The sequence below is a fragment of the Cylas formicarius genome, unplaced genomic scaffold, assembly GCF_029955315.1.
Source record: "Cylas formicarius isolate icCylForm1 unplaced genomic scaffold, icCylForm1.1 PGA_scaffold_4__25_contigs__length_36172078, whole genome shotgun sequence".
Taxonomy (NCBI): Eukaryota; Metazoa; Arthropoda; class Insecta; order Coleoptera; family Brentidae; genus Cylas; species Cylas formicarius.
This window is the reverse complement of record NW_026844334.1, coordinates 15,354,545-15,371,507: the sequence shown is the minus strand read 5'-3', so window position 1 is coordinate 15,371,507 and position 16,963 is coordinate 15,354,545. Positions and strand designations below refer to the sequence as shown.

The window sequence follows — 16,963 nt, the reverse complement described above, 5'->3', positions numbered from 1 at the left end:
GCAAATACAATGTAATTTTTTGTAAAATCCATGAATCCAGATTCCGTCATATGAAGGTAAACATTCAAAACAGGGTAAACTTTATTGATATTGCACTATACAAGATCAACGAAGGTATAATTAAGATTTAGGATTTATTATGTGTGAATATCAGTCCGCTGCGACCTGTTGGTCTATTGTGGCACACGCCTAAATATATCACTCCATCGGATTCATCTCTCGAATGAAGACCGTTATATTATGGGATAGGTAAGTCATTTAGTTTTTCTATTTGATATGACGTATCTGTCATCGCAGTATGATGAACTGATATTTTTCTCTGATCTACAAACGTTGATTGAGTCATTGCAGATTGACACATGCGGACATACCCTATATCTTAGCTATAACAAGTCAAATGTTGCGGGCGAGCGACGTCACAGAAGAATGAAATCATTTTAGCACGCCATGCAGTTTGCACTATGATTCCTGCAGAAAAAAGGTAAGATTGCTATACTTTTCTATCATAGTGTGCAAAATATTGCTAAGTTTCAAATAGTACACACTATTTTATAAACACGGATATTCCCCTCAATATTCCAAAATTGTATTTCATTTTTTTTTCTAATTGAATTATTTTAAGTTAATTAATATATAATTTTATTGGAATTCATAATGAAATACGTTTATTTTAATCATTTTGTTTGTACGGAAAATTGTTTTTATAAACTTTAAGTACGTTGAAAATATATCATCTTGTTTATTATAATAATAGTGGGCACTTTGTCGAGTATTTTTTGAAATCGCTACAATAATCATCATTTATCGGATTTATAGTACAAATGATAAAAAAAGATGTAATGGGTACTTAAGCTTTAAGCTTAGTTGTGTTGATAGCACAGAAGAAAAGTGAGAGGAGGTGCGACAAGCAACGACGTGTGTCACGCAACAAGATGAGCTAGGCAAGCAAGGTAGAAAACGGAACCATCACGGTGAAAATTGCTTCCATCATGTTGAATCCCTCGGTTTAGTATATAGCAACAACAAGTATTGTCTGGAATAATCCAAAAATTTTTAAATGTCGGATGGTTCATTACAACGCGGAGTACATTTCCAGTATAAGTAATTCCTGATTTGCGGATCACCGGAATAATAGATCAAGCGTTCTTCGATCATAGAGGCTTAGTCAGCGACAATTTTGCCGTTTAATTTGTGGTCTCTCCCTTAGATATTTCGTTTTACACGTGTGTGCTTAAAAATGTTTTTAGCGATCTAATTAGCTTTACTACGTTTCGGGGCGTTTTATTTTATATGCACGGTGACATTTCCGACTAATGGAAGTTTTTTTGTTAACGTTGACAACTTTATTACTCAACGGATTTACACACCGTGCAAATTTTAACGAATTCCTTGAAATTAGTTAACGTCGCTCATTCTATTCCATATGGTTAATTTCTTGTTAAAGAATATTCTATCAATGGGTTAATATTGCAGCGTACTTAATATCTGACTTTTTTTACATATTTCTAAGAAAAATTGAGAATTTAGTGCTTAATTCTATTAAAAAATGTTATGTTTTGTGTGGTTGGCAATAAGTTATTTATTTGACACTTAATTCATGTTAGCGCAGATTTTAACAACTAGAGTGTTTAATAAACGAGCTTGTGAAAAATGTATCAACTTGTTGCACACTATACGTTTTCTACGACCAGGACGGCAGAGTTACAGCATCAACGGTTTCACACAAACCGAATTTTAAATTTGATTTCGAGAATCGTACACAAATTTAATCGACGATTTTTTTTCTCGATTCGATTGAGTGACACTTTATAAATTTCAGAATACGGAACATTGGAGTTTATCATAATAGGGGCGGGAGCAGCAGGATCTGTTTTGGCTAACAGACTAACAATGAACTGTTTTACTATTAGAAGCTGGTGGGAACGATAACGCGTTCAGTTTTTAACTCTGGGAAGAGTTACGAAATCCAGGGTGGTCTCACAACGATACGCTTCCTTATTTCAAAAAGTCCGAGAAGGCCCTTTTTACTCCTAGAAAAAAAGATTCTCGTGGCGATAACGGGTACCTTTATGTCGATATTCCACCTTCAACTCCAGGGTTTGTAAGTATTCATTACAATACGTAATGAATGCTTTCTTATGAGTGATTTTTTTTAATCAAATTATTAGTTTGATTTATATTTTATTTTCGTAGGATGCAATTATTATATTACTAAGTAGATAACACATTAGATAACCTCATGGTATTTTAAAAATGTTGTAAATATGTTATTATCGCCTTGTTTTATCCATATTTACTATAAATTTCTGTGATGTGACGGTCTAGGAGAAACAAAAAGAAATTATAAAAGCAATATAGCTTTTCTATCATCAAAGCTGTCTACTGCACACTTTGTCCAAACAAACAAAAATTATAATGCTCTTCCCAAAAGTGAACGGTTTCACATTTTTTAAAGTTACGACAGGCTTTTCCTACAAATTATAGGAAAACAGCTATTGAAAATAACCTAGGCACATTGTTTTCGTTTTCGATGCTAGAACAATTGTAAACTAATATAAAATTCTATAAAATAATACGAATTCTAATAGAGAACTCAACAAATTATAGTTTTTGAAAAAAAAAGCAGTGAATTGGCTTATTTTTTGAATCCTTACTTCCTAATGACCATTTCAATTTTACTGGCTTAGCTGAGAAGAAAAAAAAGGCGGGTATATGAAATTACTATACGGAATGAAACGGAATATTACATTATAAACGACTATAGTGCGGAATATATTTCGGGAGTCAGTAAAACTCAGTTTACGTTCATACAAAAAAATAAAAGGTGTAGCGCCTCTAGAGCATTTCTAGATAACATTCAGCACAGGAAAAATCTCGAACTGAGTCTCAACAGCTTCGTTACGAAACTATCGATCGTCAATAAAACGGCACATGGGGTGGAGTTCGTTCAAAATGCCAAACTCTACACCGCGAAAGCAAAAAAAGAAAAGATCGCATCAGGTGGCGCAGTAAACTTTCCTCAAATTTTAATGTTGTCCAGCATAGGATCGAGGCAACACCTGGACGATTTAAAAATTCCTATGATCCAGGATTTGCCAATTGAACAAAATTCGCAGGACCCCTTGTATACAATGTTTTTATTTTAGGTAAATTTGGCATTGCGATTGCCATGACATGATTGGATGGGTGTTTTGTAGATCGAACAATACATTTTACAAGCTTACCCTAAAAGAAAAATAAAAATTTTATTTGAAAAATTAGAGACCGGTTTACCGGCCCTCTAGACACTGTGGTCTTCATTTATTTTGAAAATTATTCGCGAGAGCATACGTGGCATCGTGTTCGGATTTTCCACCGCAACAGGAAACGAACTGACCTCTACCTGGAGGTTAGTGAACGAGTGAACGAGTTACTGTATATATTAATAAAGTTTTGGTTTGTCAATTCTGACGGTCATGTCAGTGAATTTATTCGTGTTGTTTTGCGAAAATGTACCTAAAAGCTAAAGGTCGTAGAAAAAGTATAGTATGTAACAGGTTCGGTAAACTTTTTAACTCACTCGTTTATTAAAAACTCGCTCCGCTCGTGTCAAATAAACTCGTGAGTCAAATGCCGTTTACCGCACTTGTTGCATAATATACAATTTTCTACTCCCGCCCGAACGACTTCTGACATTTCCGCATGGGTTTGGGAGCACTCGGATGATTTCGGAGATATTTCCCACGCCTTGAATTTGACGTTTGTCAATTCTGACGGCCATGTCAGTGAATGTGTGGTCTGGCGAAAATGTACCCAAAAACTACGTTTGGTAAACTTTTCACTTAAATTCACAATTAATTCATAAATTCACATTAAATTATTAATATTATTTAATTATTAATCATTAAATAAATTATAAAATGCCGTTCACCGCACTTGTTGCATAATATACTATAATATACAAATTAGCATCTTAGTTTTAATTACTGACGCTGGTTCTGCGTGCTTTCAAAGCGCAAAAATATTCTTTCTGTTTGATAATGGTCATATAAATCTTAAATCGCTACAGCTTAAGATATTCCTCAAAAAATTTTAAGGGCAAAATATTATACGGTATTTACACGGTACATACCGCAATAGGACGAGAAAAATTATTTTATATCGAGGTGGTTTTGGCTAGTTTCAACTTCAGATATTGCTGGTAGATCGCCAATGTTGTTTGTTTCTTACCACCAGTTTGTGTTCTTCGATTGGGGCTGATATTTTTGTTTGCCCCGTTAATATTTTAGACACTCACTATAGCGGATTAAAAGAAATTACTAATTTTTCCATATCAAACCTCAAATGTAATTTTCGATCTTCTTATAGAAACTAAAGATCTAGGCGTGCATTTAGATCAAAAACTTACGTTCGTGAATCACATAGCGAGAATTGTTATAGTTTATGTTGATTATGGTTTTATTGTGCGTAATTTTAAATCTGAGAAACATATGTTCGAGGTCTAGTCCATGTTAGCTTTATCAACCTCAATTTCGATTGCGAACTCTCTTAATTGTATACCAAATATATATATGGATGTTGGACAATGTGTTATTATTATTATTACTAATTTTAATTTATTTATCCATCATCTATTCAATGATTTTAATAATTTATATTGGATTGGCCCTCACCCAAACAGAAATTGGAAGAAATAAAGAAAGAAATAAATTGTTCGTGATTCGCATTGTTTATTTCTTTTGGCCGGCTCCTTGTGTCGAGAAGGCTTTTTGAATAACATGGCGCCTACCCACTACACTCCGGAACCGACCTAGCTTCTCTTCATCCCCTAGAAACTTGAGTTTTAAAACTGAGTTAATTAATTGAACTAATAATTTTGAGGTTTTTAATTTTTCACCTTATTAATTTTCTTCCAATATTTAAAGACAACGTTTAATCCAAAACTCTACCCTACAACTAATTTTATTGTTATTATTTTATTATTATTATTAGATTTAAAACTGTGCAAATGTCGTAGAGCAAAATATCTTGAGGTCTCTATTCGTACTAAAAAATCCGCTCAGGAACTGAAATTATTATTCTGCTAAGGACAGTTTTAGTATTTATTCCAGATTGAAAAAAATCTATAGCGAGCTATTTGACACTAGGCCCCTAACCGACATCGCCTACACTATATCTCAATCGCATCCTAAATCCGGAGGTTTTGTAACATTAAAATAAAAAAGATCCGAGGGATGTGGCTTTGGTAAACCCAAACTTTTTCTCAGATAAAGACTGATACGGCATAGGGACACTGTAACGCGTCATACGAAAATTGAAAAAGCTAAGTGAAACCGAAACTTTTAGAAAGAATGTCGTCAGACTAGAATATCCAAAAGTCCCGCCATGCGACCATCGGCGGAAAAAAGAAAATGGTGGCATTGTGTTTTGAAACAGTACATTATTACATGTATGTTAGATATATTTTTTTAAATGATTCATTAGAAACTTCAACAAGACAAAATGTTCAATCAGCAATGAACTAACAAATAAGTAAGAGAATTAGTTTATAGTTTATAATTTCAGTTCGGATATCAGATCGCAATAACCTCCATGGAAAATGATACCAGGACATCGGTGGTAAATTCCAGGCTGCAGGTCCATGGAAGTCGAAAATTGAGAGTAGTTGATGTCGGAGTCATACCCGAAGAAACCTCGGGGCACATTTGCGCACCAACGGTGATGGTGGCAGAAAAAGCGGCAAATAAAATTTAACACAATTGATGTTTTAAAAGATTTTCTTTTTGCTTGTGTCTGCAACGGCGGTTCATTCGAAAGATTTTTTATCAAACAAACCACAAAGAAACCTTGGGAAAAAATATTTGGAATTTGAGTGTAATTGCAACTCTGCTGCATAATAAAAATTCATTTTTCTAATAATTATGAAAATAAATTGTCTGGAGGGACAAACTAAGTTATTTAAAAGTTCTGTGAAACTAACTCGTCAGTAACTGAAACTAAACTTGAAAATAACAAATTTAAGAATTGCTCAAAATGCTCCTTGTTTACTCTCCACACGTTTACCTATCCATTTTACTATTTTCCGAAGAAATTGATCCTCTATCCCAATTAATTGGTATAAGTAGATTTTTTTTGCCAGAACTTGCTTACGCCGTTAGTAAAGTAGCATAGTTATTTATGATCCAGCAGGCTACTATTGCTAAAGTATTATAGTTATTTACGACCCAACAATTAGCGATAACGTCTAGATAACCTGTCGAGAACAAAAAATAGAAAGAACGCTCATTCATCATTTGCTAAATGCTAGTACATAAAACATACATTGGATGTACCACCTTTTACTTTTTTTCCACGAAATAAATCATGTAAGAACTAACGAAGCAATACATGATAAGAAATTTTTTACGCAAAATTTCAAATCCAAAAGTTTTGGTCAGTTCAGCAATGTGTTGGTACTAATCAAGAGGTCAATTCATTCTTATAAAAAAAAAAGGAAAAAAGTTAAAATTTTCCTGTAGCAAAGGCAACATATAAACAGAAAACAAAAAATGTTAAAAGTCAAAATTGGAATGGAGGTACTAATGGGGACGTTTTATGATAAGCGAACGCTTATAAGCTGGGCATTTTTAAAACATTCGCGGTTACTGTTGGTATAATTTATAATAATATTTGTAAACATGGGACATTTAAAAATAATGTGGGGATTTTTTTTGTTTATACCGGACATTTTACTTTGTAAGGGATTTGCCGACCATACGAATTTTGAAGAATTCGTGAAAATGGTAGAAAGGAATATTTCAGCTTCAAAAAAGTATGTTGGACCTACAGATAACAGCAAACTGGTCAACGTCACAAGCTCCACTTCATATGGTAAGTTTTATATTAACATTATGTTGAAAATCTCAAAACGTTCTATGAATTAATTTTAAATGAGCAAAACGAGATAGTAAAAATATTATTCGAACACTGCTACTGTCAATTTGTGGCTGTTACTTAGCGGGCTTGTACAAATAAAGAAGCTAAAGTGGATAGAGCATTCGCATCAGTGTTTTTTATGTGGCGATATTCCAACTAGGAAACATACACACTATTTTTAAACCAGACCTCTTTAGGATGTTGTTTCTTTACTTATTACCTTGTCGTGCTTTGTTGTTTTTAAATTTTTAATCATAAGTTATTTGTTACAAGTTTCTCGTTCACACTTCTTTCTTTTACATCCTCTGTGCATAAAATTTGGAATTCTTCAGCATATTTGATGGTATAATTTGTTAAGCACATCTCTTATGTAGATGGTTGTGCCCCTAGATCCAAACCAAATACAATCAAGCAGAAATCCTTTTTTTTTCACTATATCTTATACATACAACGTTCAAAAATCGGTTCCTCTATAATTTATATTACATTCCAAAATATTTTAGTTCGTTGTAAAACTTTACTGGATATAAGTTATTTTTTATGAATACTTTGACCATTTCAAATCGTTCAATTTTGGATTGTCATAATAATGTAGTGATATTCTGCAACTTTCTGAAAAAGGAAAACGTTTCCATTGAAGCTTTCCTCTCCAGAATCTTCAAATTATCGTTAGCATTTTTTGTAGTAATTATAATTTAAAATTATTTTAATTTTAAACACAGCCCCAGTAATATTTTGATGGCCATATTATTTACGCAACTAATTAGACATTTAAAAGCTTGGTTTCCCAAAAAAATATGCCCAAAAGATATCATCAGAAAGATAGTACTTACCCAACAAATCTAAGTTCACTACATCATGGCTATAAGTAGCGCTGTTTATAAGCAGGCCCGATATGTGACCGTTTCTAATTTCTGGGTGAACTTATTAATTTATTCATTAATTTCAGTTCAAAATGAACGACAATTTTTATTTCATTATTTCATATTCATTTTAAATTTTCTTGAACGAATTTGCATTCAACTGCGATACTTTATCTATTGCAGAGTTTGGAACATTCGATTTTATAATAATAGGGGCGGGAGCAGCAGGATCTGTTTTAGCTAACAGACTGACGGAAGTCAAGCAATGGACGGTTTTGCTTCTGGAAGCTGGTGGAAGCGACAACGAGTTTAGTGACATTTTAGGTTTTCAGGCTTATGTTTATAACTCGGACATGGACTGGGGCTACAATAGTACTACACAAAAAACGTGTTGTTTAGGTAAAAATTAAATCGTTCGAATTTGCTTTTATCGAGTAATAAAAAGGGACATTCCAAAGGCGGCATCAATCAGCAATGCAGATATCACAGAGGAAAAGTACGTGGAGGTTCGTCTACGATCAACGCAGCGATGTATGTTCGAGGGCATCCCGAAGACTACGGTAGATGGGAAGAGTTAGGAAATGCGGGATGGTCTTACAAAGATGTTCTTCCTTATTTCAAAAAGTCCGAAAAAGCAGTTTTTGCCCCCAGAATACAGAATTCCCATGGTGATAACGGGTATCTTTATGTCGATATCCCGCATTCAACGCCGGGATTTGTGAGTAGTCATTAAAATAGATTTTCACCAATTTCCTGTGAACGTCCAACTCGCTAATCCAAATAATAATTACGTCCCAAGGGGAGACAAGCAATTTTAACGGTATCCTTTCAAACATGAACTGTTCAAAAATAACCTTCAAGAACTTTTAAAATCTGTAATTTTTAAATGAGGAACATAACCGAGAGCCAATCAAACCAAACCACTTAAAAGATGCTAACGCAAAATTTATTTATTTTTTTACAGACTATTGGTGTTAAAAGGTTTCTTTCTCAAACTTCTAATATGATTTGCGAGATTTACATTTTAGGATCCCCTTATTTTTGGAGCGTTTGAAGAGCTGGGTCTACACAAAATAAACGATTACAATGGTGAATATGTGAACGGTATCAGTAAAACGCAATTCGCACTCAAGAAAAATAAAAGGTGTAGCACGTCTAGAGCATTTCTAGATACAATTCGAAACAGAAAAAATCTCGAAGTAAGTCTAAACAGCTTTGTTACGAAAATATCGATCGTCAACAAAACGGCACATGGAGTGGAGTTTGTGAAAGATGGCAAAGTTTATACAGCCAAAGCAAGAAAAGAAGTGATCTCATCAGCTGGTTCTGTAAACTCCCCACAAATTTTAATGCTGTCGGGGGTAGGGCCGCGGAAACATCTGGAAGATTTAAAAATTCCCGTGATCCAGGATTTGCCAGTTGGGCAAAATTCACAGGATCATCCGCTGTTTATGATGCTTCATTATAGGCAAATATGATGCTTTAAGAAAGCACGTTTACATGAGTGTTTTTTAGAACCAACACTACATTTTACAATCTCACCCTAAAAGAAGAATTAAAGCTCTACTTGCAAAATCAGAGGCCTCTAATTACCGGCCCTCATGAGACTGTTATTTTAATTAATTTTCAAAACTCTTCGCGTCGAGCCGATGTAGAAATGGCGCTGGGGTTCCCGGATCCAACGGGACCGACATTGACATCCATTTTTCAGTATGTATGAGCAGTTACACAACACAAGTAAAATTTAGAATGGGCATTGTTTTCAAATAAGTTTCATGTTTGCGTTGTTCGTTTGGTTTCGTTTTATGGGTTCATCCGAAAGTTCAATATTAAGGGAAAAGCTTACCGGTTTCAAATCTAAACACAAAACAAATTGCTCTGTTGACGGATATCACTCAAGAAACGTTCTTCTTCTTCTTCATATTAATTAAACAACCATTTCCCATCTCTGGCAGCATGAATTATCGATTGCATCTCGCTTATGCCCTTCCATTTCCTCATTTTCCGCAGCCACGACATCTTTTTCGGTCCCAATCCTCTTCTGCCATCTATCATGCCTTGTATGATTAAGTTGCAGGTACCTCTGACGTGACGAAGATAGTCTTTCTCTTCTTTGTAGAATTGAGGAGCTCGCGGTTCTTGTCGAGATGGTTAGAAACCTCCTTATTTGCCATCCTAGCCGTCCATGGGATCTTTATCCAGTTTATTCATCACATTTACTTCCAACGTCGAACATTAGATAACAATGATTACAATCTGACCAAAACTAACAATACTAAATATCCGTATTTAGCCGAGTGCCGATCATTCATTCATGATAGACATGATATTGAAGTTCCTGTGGAAGGTCTTAATTTTAATTAATTTAGTTTTAAATCCCCTATTTCAGATTTGACCCAATCTACAACGAACTACTCGACATCAGACCTCAAACTGACTTCATCGGCATCATATCCCAACTGCATCCGAAATCCAGAGGTTCTGTAACGTTAAAATCCAACGATCCGAGGGATATGCCATTAGTAAACCCAAATTTTTTCTCAGACGAAGATGGGTACGACATAGAGATGATGTACAGAGCAATACGAATATCGGAAAGATTAAGCGAAACCGAAACCTTTAAAAATAATGGTGCCACACTTGTATATCCAAAAGTGCCACCATGTGACAATCTACATGAGAGGAAGTCAAGAGAATGGTGGCATTGCGTTTTAAGACAATTCAACTGGGTAAATGTGATCCTGGCTACACCATATAAAATGGCAAATAAATATTTACAAAAGTATTCCCAAAAATTTACAAATTGTGAATCTTTTTTCAAACTTCAAGCAGGTGTTTGTCCGAAAATTTAATAACTAAATTTTAATTGCACTTTTTGTTAAATTAATTTTTTAAATGTCTTCCTGAATCCAAAATTTTTTGTTATTATTTTTAGTTGTTTCTAAAGACTATGTTACGTTATGTTAAATGATTATGTAATTGTTACAGTTTGGACATCAAATCGCAACAACCTCGATGGGAAACGATACAAGAACCTCTGTAGTAAATGCTAGGCTGCTGGTCCATGGGATTCGAAAACTGAGGGTGGTAGATGCTGGCGTCATACCCGAAGAAATTTCGGGTCACACCTATGCGCCAACGGTTATGGTGGCAGAAAAGGCTGCGGATTTAATTAAGGAAGATTTTCAAATCCGTTATAAATAGCTACATTCCAAAACTAATAAATTGATATACAAGAAAATTCATCAAATAAATCTAAATTCGATCGAAGGTGCGTTTAAAACAGGAATAAAGAAAACGCAACAAAGACCAAAAACTTTAAAGTTCCAAGGCTACTAACAATAAAGTCGTTAAAAACAATATATTATTAATTAATTTATATAATATAAAACTCCGTTCTTGGGGTAATAATTCAGGAACACGAAAAAGCGCTTTGAGCAAATAGCTACTTTAAAAATGTCCTATAAGAAGCTTATCTCCTTACTTATATATTCCTGACGCGAAGGATTGTTGAAGGGGTACCTAAATTAAAATGATGGCGGATATTTTTTTACTATTTATTTGACAACGAAAATCTTGAACAAAATTCAATCGACTCTCCCTGAATTTAAATAAAACGGAAAAAATTGTTACCAAAAACGGGTTGACAATTCCCTCCCACAAATCAATTCTGAGAATTTTAGTGTCAAATCAAAACCGATGTGTCATATACTGTTGTCAGCCTTTGTTGGTAAACCTAACCGTATTGTATGTTATCGTCCAAGAAGTATTATGTAGTATTTAATAAAAAAAAACAAAAACATTTAAACATATTAATCCCGTAAATATGGAGATGTCGCAAATAGCAAACAAACAGGAACAGGAAAACAGGAAACGTAATTATTAGAATAAATGATAAGCGAGGATCGAATTTTTTTAAAATGTCAAGCTTGCTGTCGATTTTCGAACAGACATTACATTGAACGCGTGTTTTATTCTACACTTATTTGAATAGGAGTTTCTTATTTTTATTGCAAAAGAATTTGTTTGCGACTTCTTTCCTCATTCCAGAGTAATGTCGGAGAGATTGTTGTTAATATTGGCTATTTTAATAACCAACGGATTTACTCAGTAAACCAATTTTAATCAATTCGTTGACTCTTTAGAAAAAAATATTTCAGCTTCAGAGAAATATATTAAACCTACAGATAACAGCAAACTAGTTCACGTAACTGACTTCAATACATATGGTAAGTTCTATATTTAAATTTATTGTGCACAAATACCTTTTATTATTATTATAATTGAATTTGCGATTTTTCATCCGCTAGTAGGAAAAATATTTCATTCCCCAATGAATCGAATACTAAATTTGTAAATAACTTAGTTCTTGATTTTCTTTTCACTGTTAAAATTAGTGACAATCAGTTTCAATCAGACCATCTTCCATCGTCCTTGGAGTTATATTAATCAATTGCTTCTATTTGTATTAAATTTATATGTAAGCTATTCCTTAAATTTCCAAATCAAGTGCTAGTTTCCCATTTACATACACGCGATCGTTAGGTATTTGCCAAATCATAATTCTGATATAAGATATTCTACGCAGTGCAGAAATTAATCCTCATGCTATGTACGTAGATCGATCTTAGAATAAAATACCAATGAATTATAATGTTAATGGTAATTTTATTTTAAAGGGTAACTCAAATAAACTCAACTTCAATGCAAAAGCTAAGCGAGCATTACTTAGCTTAATTAATATATAGATAAACTTTCCAATTTTATGTACAAGTACAAAATGCAATACAATTTCGTCCAATATGTATCCATTTAAATTTTTTTTTGGAGAGATCGCATAATATCGCGACTTTTTATCTATTTCAGAATTCGGAATATTCGATTTTATCATAATAGGGGCGGGACCAGCCAGATCTGTTCCGGCGAACAGACTGACGGAAGTGGAACAATGGACGGTTTTGCTACTAGAGGCTGGTGGGAGCAATAACACGTTTAGTGACGTTTTAGGTTTTCAGAGTTATCTTTATAACTTAGATATGGACTGGGGCTATAATAGTACTACACAAAAAACGTGTTGTTTAAGTAAAAATTTAATCGTTCGAATTTAGTAATAAAGCCGGCATTAATCAGCAATGCAGATATAATAGAGGAAAGGTACGTGGAGGTTCGTCTACGATCAATGCAGCGATGTATGTTCGAGGGCATCCCGAAGACCACGATAGATGGGAAGAGTTAGGAAATGCGGGATGATCTTGCAAAGATGTTTTTCCTTATTTCAAAAAGTCCGAGAAAGCCGTTTTCGAGCCCAGAATACGGGATTCCCATGGTGATAATGGGAATCTTTTTGTCGATATCCCGCCTTCAAGTCCAGGATTTGTCAGTAGTCATTAAAATATAAATTATACAATTTCTTGTGAATCTACTATTAATCACTAGGCCAAAATTGTTGTTTTGGTTTTATCTAGTCAATAAAAAAATCTAAAGCTTTTCAAGCGCAGAGATAAGACAATATACAAAAATTCCTACAATTTTTTTTAAATCCCATCCTTTAGCCAACTCAAAAACTTTGATTTCCTGCCTTTTTTGCATCCTATATGTGATAAGCTAAAGGAATATTAAAATGAAGGTATTTTTGCCTAACTAAATATTTTTTATAGAAAAAAGCATTTATTATATGACCACAGCAATTGGCCAAACAATTTAAGACTTTCTAATTATTTCTAACATATTTCTTAAAATTAGCATTTTTTTCTTAAACTCCTAATACTATTTAGCTAATACTGCCCTAAATCAGATAAATTTCTATTTATTTTTGGTTTTGTATTATAATATAAAATAAATTTTAGGACTCCCTAATTTTTGGAGCCTTTGAAGAGCTAGGTCTACACAAAATAAATGACTACAATGGTGAACATGTGAACGGTGTCAGTAAAACGCAATTCACACTCAACGAAAATAAAAGGTGTAGCGCCTCTAGAGCGTTTCTAGATTCAATCCAGGTTTTAGGTAAAATTTTATTTAGGCTTCGACATTGTCGGAACAGATTGGATTAGTATTTTGTAGAACCAACATTACTTTTTACAATCTTACTCTTAGAGAACAACTAAAACTGTACCCGAAAAATGAGAGACCCTTAATTACCGGTCCTCAGGAGACCGTTGCTTTCATTAATTTTCAAAATTCTAAGCGTAGACCAGACGTGGAAATGTCATTTGGTCTTCCAGCCTCAACGAAACAGGAATTTACATCCATCTGGCAGCAAGTATAAAGCTAATACCTACATATATACCCTGCAAACTTTCAAGAAAATGTCAGTATTATGTTAAAATGTTCATAAGATTGGTACAAAATCTCAGAATGCACTTTTTTCAGTTCTTGATCTAATCAAAACCCACATTTTACGGTGACTATTTATGGCTTTGCGTATTACCACTATAATAACCTCATCTTGATTCGTCTTTTCTGTGTTTTTCGAGCTCAAGCGAATACATATTGAAAAAATCCTACTAAATTTTAAGAAATTCCGGAATTTTTTAATATTGTTTAGGTTAATTCCACATCTGAAAATTCAAACTTCAAACGGCAATTTTCGATAACATAACGTATTTTCTTTGTGGGACATGCCATGTAACTAGTAATATTTCGATTTATAGCATACTAAACGATTTTAAAAATTACAACATAAGCTATGTTACCTCTTGAAAAAAATGCGATTTCACAATTGTAAGTAGTAAAGATCCCTTTCAAAATTTTGGAATTTTTAAAAATACAAAATATGTGACGATTTTCTCCTAATTCAGAATCGCCCGGTAGCTGGAAAACAAGGTGATGTATCACGAGAAGTTTGTCATATTCAAACTCAAAAATGAACCCCGGAAAATCTCTACTCGTCTACCGATATATGCTGGGAAATATTCCAAACCATCAAATCCTAACGAAATTGGCCCGCTTTATTCATTAGATTATGGGTGTGTCCCTAATAATAGAATGCATTGCCGTTGTCTCATAGCAAATTTTTATTTTCATTTTGCTAAAATCCCTCATTCTGATCGAGCCTAAAAATTTAAAAAAAAAATAAAAAGATTTACGAAAAATAATAAACGGAAATTTAATGACAAAAATTAAGAGTCTGGATCTTGAAACTTATTCTGCATTAAGTTTGGCAGTACGTGCTATACTGGGTAAATGTGAATTTTTGCAATAAGCGATCAACTTTTTTTGTTTCATTTCAGACTAGAGAAAATTTACAATGAACTACTCGATATCCGACGACCTGCAACTGACTTCACTAGCGTCATATCTCAATTTCATCCGAAATCCAGGGGTTCTGTAACATTAAAATCAAACGATCCTAGAGATATGCCCTCAATAAATCCAATTTTTTTCTCAGATGAAGAAGGGTACGATATAGAGACGATGTATGGTGCAATACAAATATTAGAAAGACTAAGTGAAACCGAAACATTTCAAAAGAATGGCGTGACTCTAATATATCAAAAAGTGCCACCATGTGACAATCTACATAAAAAGAAGTCAAGAGAATGGTGGCATTGCGTGTTGAGACAATTCAACTGGGTAAATGTGTGATCTTTTCGACAGATTTTCAGATTTTTCTCACGTAATATTTCCAACTTGACATGCATAGATTTTAAGACTTTATTCGCGATTTATTTAAAAGGAAAAGCCTACGCAAAAGTTATATTACCTTCAAATTCGAACTTTAAGGGTATTACAAAGGGGTTTCAAAAATTTACAAATCAAACACCACGATTATTTTATAGCTCTTATACTACAGGAAAAAATTCAAACAGGTGTCTCTTTCTCAACATTTAGGTAAATATAAATTGACTAATGTTTCGCAATTACAACAACGAACAATCTGTAAATTCTAGGTCGAGTTTTTGGTGTACTTAATTCTAGAAAACGAACAGTGTCTTGTTTACTAAAGTGACGTAAGAAAATAAACAAAAAGAGATATTAAAACACACACACACACACACACACACATACAATAATAATGTAGTTTGTATTAATAATTTATGTATTTATATATTTATTTAACGGATTAACCAGTTTAAAAGCAATAAGTAATGTGTTTAGCTCTATGTTATTTAAAAGGGCTGCGAAATAATACAAACCAATCAAAATTTTCTATTGTTATTTGAAAATCCGATCCTAATCACATTGTAATCAATGTGTTAAAAAAATGCCCTCTGAACTACATCAATGTTATTTATACGACAAGGGGACATAATGCATACTAAATTTAATGCTTAAAAAACGTAAACCTGTTTTAAGCAAACTTAAGTGAATTGGTTACTGTTACGCATCATAAAAACAAGGTTTCGCATTGCTCTATTCATATTAAATATCTGCAAGTTACTATGACATTTTTTGAGGTTTATGTAACAGGTTGGACATCAAATCGCAACAACAACCTACATGGGAAACGATACGAGAACATCGGTGGTAAATTCTCGACTGCAGGTCCATGGGATTCGAAAATTGAGGGTAGTTGATGCCGGAGTTATACCCGAAGAAATCTCCGGTCACACTTACGCGCCAACGGTGATGGTGGCAGAAAGGGCTGCACATTTTATTAAGGAAGATTTTCAAAATTAAATAAATAGCTACATTTCTAAACTAATAAATTGATATACAATTTAATTTTAAGTCTCTATTAATAATTTATCAAATAAGTTTGAATTCGGCTTTTGGTTCGATCGAAGGAGCATTTATCACTGAAAAAAAAGAAACAAAGAACGGAACCTTGAAATTGCCAAGGATAATAAATAACAAGTTCGTCAAAACCAATATATTATTAATTAACTTTTGTTTATAATTTAAAGAAAAAGCGGCCACGACAACCATACCATCTGTTTTTTAACTTCCAACGAAAAAATTTAACACTTTTGCCTTTACAAATCTAATTTCACTCGCGGAAGGGTGGGCCAATTTTGAATAAAAAAGTCACCCCGAATTTACAAATGATTCATAAATTGTTACCAAAAATGATGTACCAATTTCCACCGATCAATTTTGGCAATTTCAGTGTCAAATCGGTGGTTAAACTTCTCACTATACTGTATATTAATCGTCGGAGAATTCTTGTTTGATGTAATACTGAATTTAATAAAAAAACAACATCAGCATCTACACATATTATTCCTTTAAATAGACAAATTCCGCAAATCGCAAAATCAACA

The 16,963-nt window shown here is 33.5% G+C and overlaps 2 protein-coding genes and 1 long non-coding RNA gene across 7 annotated transcripts in view; 2 read left to right on the top strand and 1 right to left on the bottom strand.

Annotated features, from left to right (window-relative positions):
• The window catches only part of LOC132700633 (disks large 1 tumor suppressor protein), a 413,177-nt gene that overhangs the window by 294,528 nt on the left and 101,686 nt on the right, over window positions 1-16,963 (bottom strand). The window lies entirely within an intron of this gene.
• LOC132701310 (glucose dehydrogenase [FAD, quinone]-like) lies at window positions 6,413-11,383 on the top strand. The gene is made up of 7 exons (XM_060669115.1): window positions 6,413-6,849; window positions 7,941-8,156; window positions 8,216-8,475; window positions 8,786-9,225; window positions 9,273-9,467; window positions 10,147-10,486; window positions 10,746-11,383. Exons 1-7 carry the CDS (start codon window positions 6,657-6,659, stop codon window positions 10,959-10,961), a joined length of 1,860 nt encoding a protein of 619 aa, XP_060525098.1. The 5' UTR covers window positions 6,413-6,656; the 3' UTR covers window positions 10,962-11,383.
• Window positions 11,698-16,753, top strand: LOC132701140 (uncharacterized). 3 transcript variants are annotated; one of them, XR_009618720.1, is made up of 4 exons: window positions 11,698-11,986; window positions 12,624-13,763; window positions 13,821-15,332; window positions 16,170-16,753. It is a non-coding gene; the product is annotated as an uncharacterized LOC132701140 (long non-coding RNA). The 3 variants fall into 3 exon arrangements; XR_009618721.1 differs by having other exon boundaries at window positions 12,624-14,938; window positions 14,990-15,332; XR_009618719.1 differs by having other exon boundaries at window positions 12,624-15,332.

Coding starts and splice junctions, on each gene's coding strand:
- LOC132701310 (XM_060669115.1), top strand. CDS start 6,657: ATGGGACATTTAAAAATAATGTGGGGATTTTTTTTGTTTATACCGGAC. Junction 6,850..7,940: donor CACAAGCTCCACTTCATATG/GTAAGTTTTATA, acceptor TATCTATTGCAG/AGTTTGGAACATTCGATTTT. Junction 8,476..8,785: donor CGCATTCAACGCCGGGATTT/GTGAGTAGTCAT, acceptor TTTACATTTTAG/GATCCCCTTATTTTTGGAGC.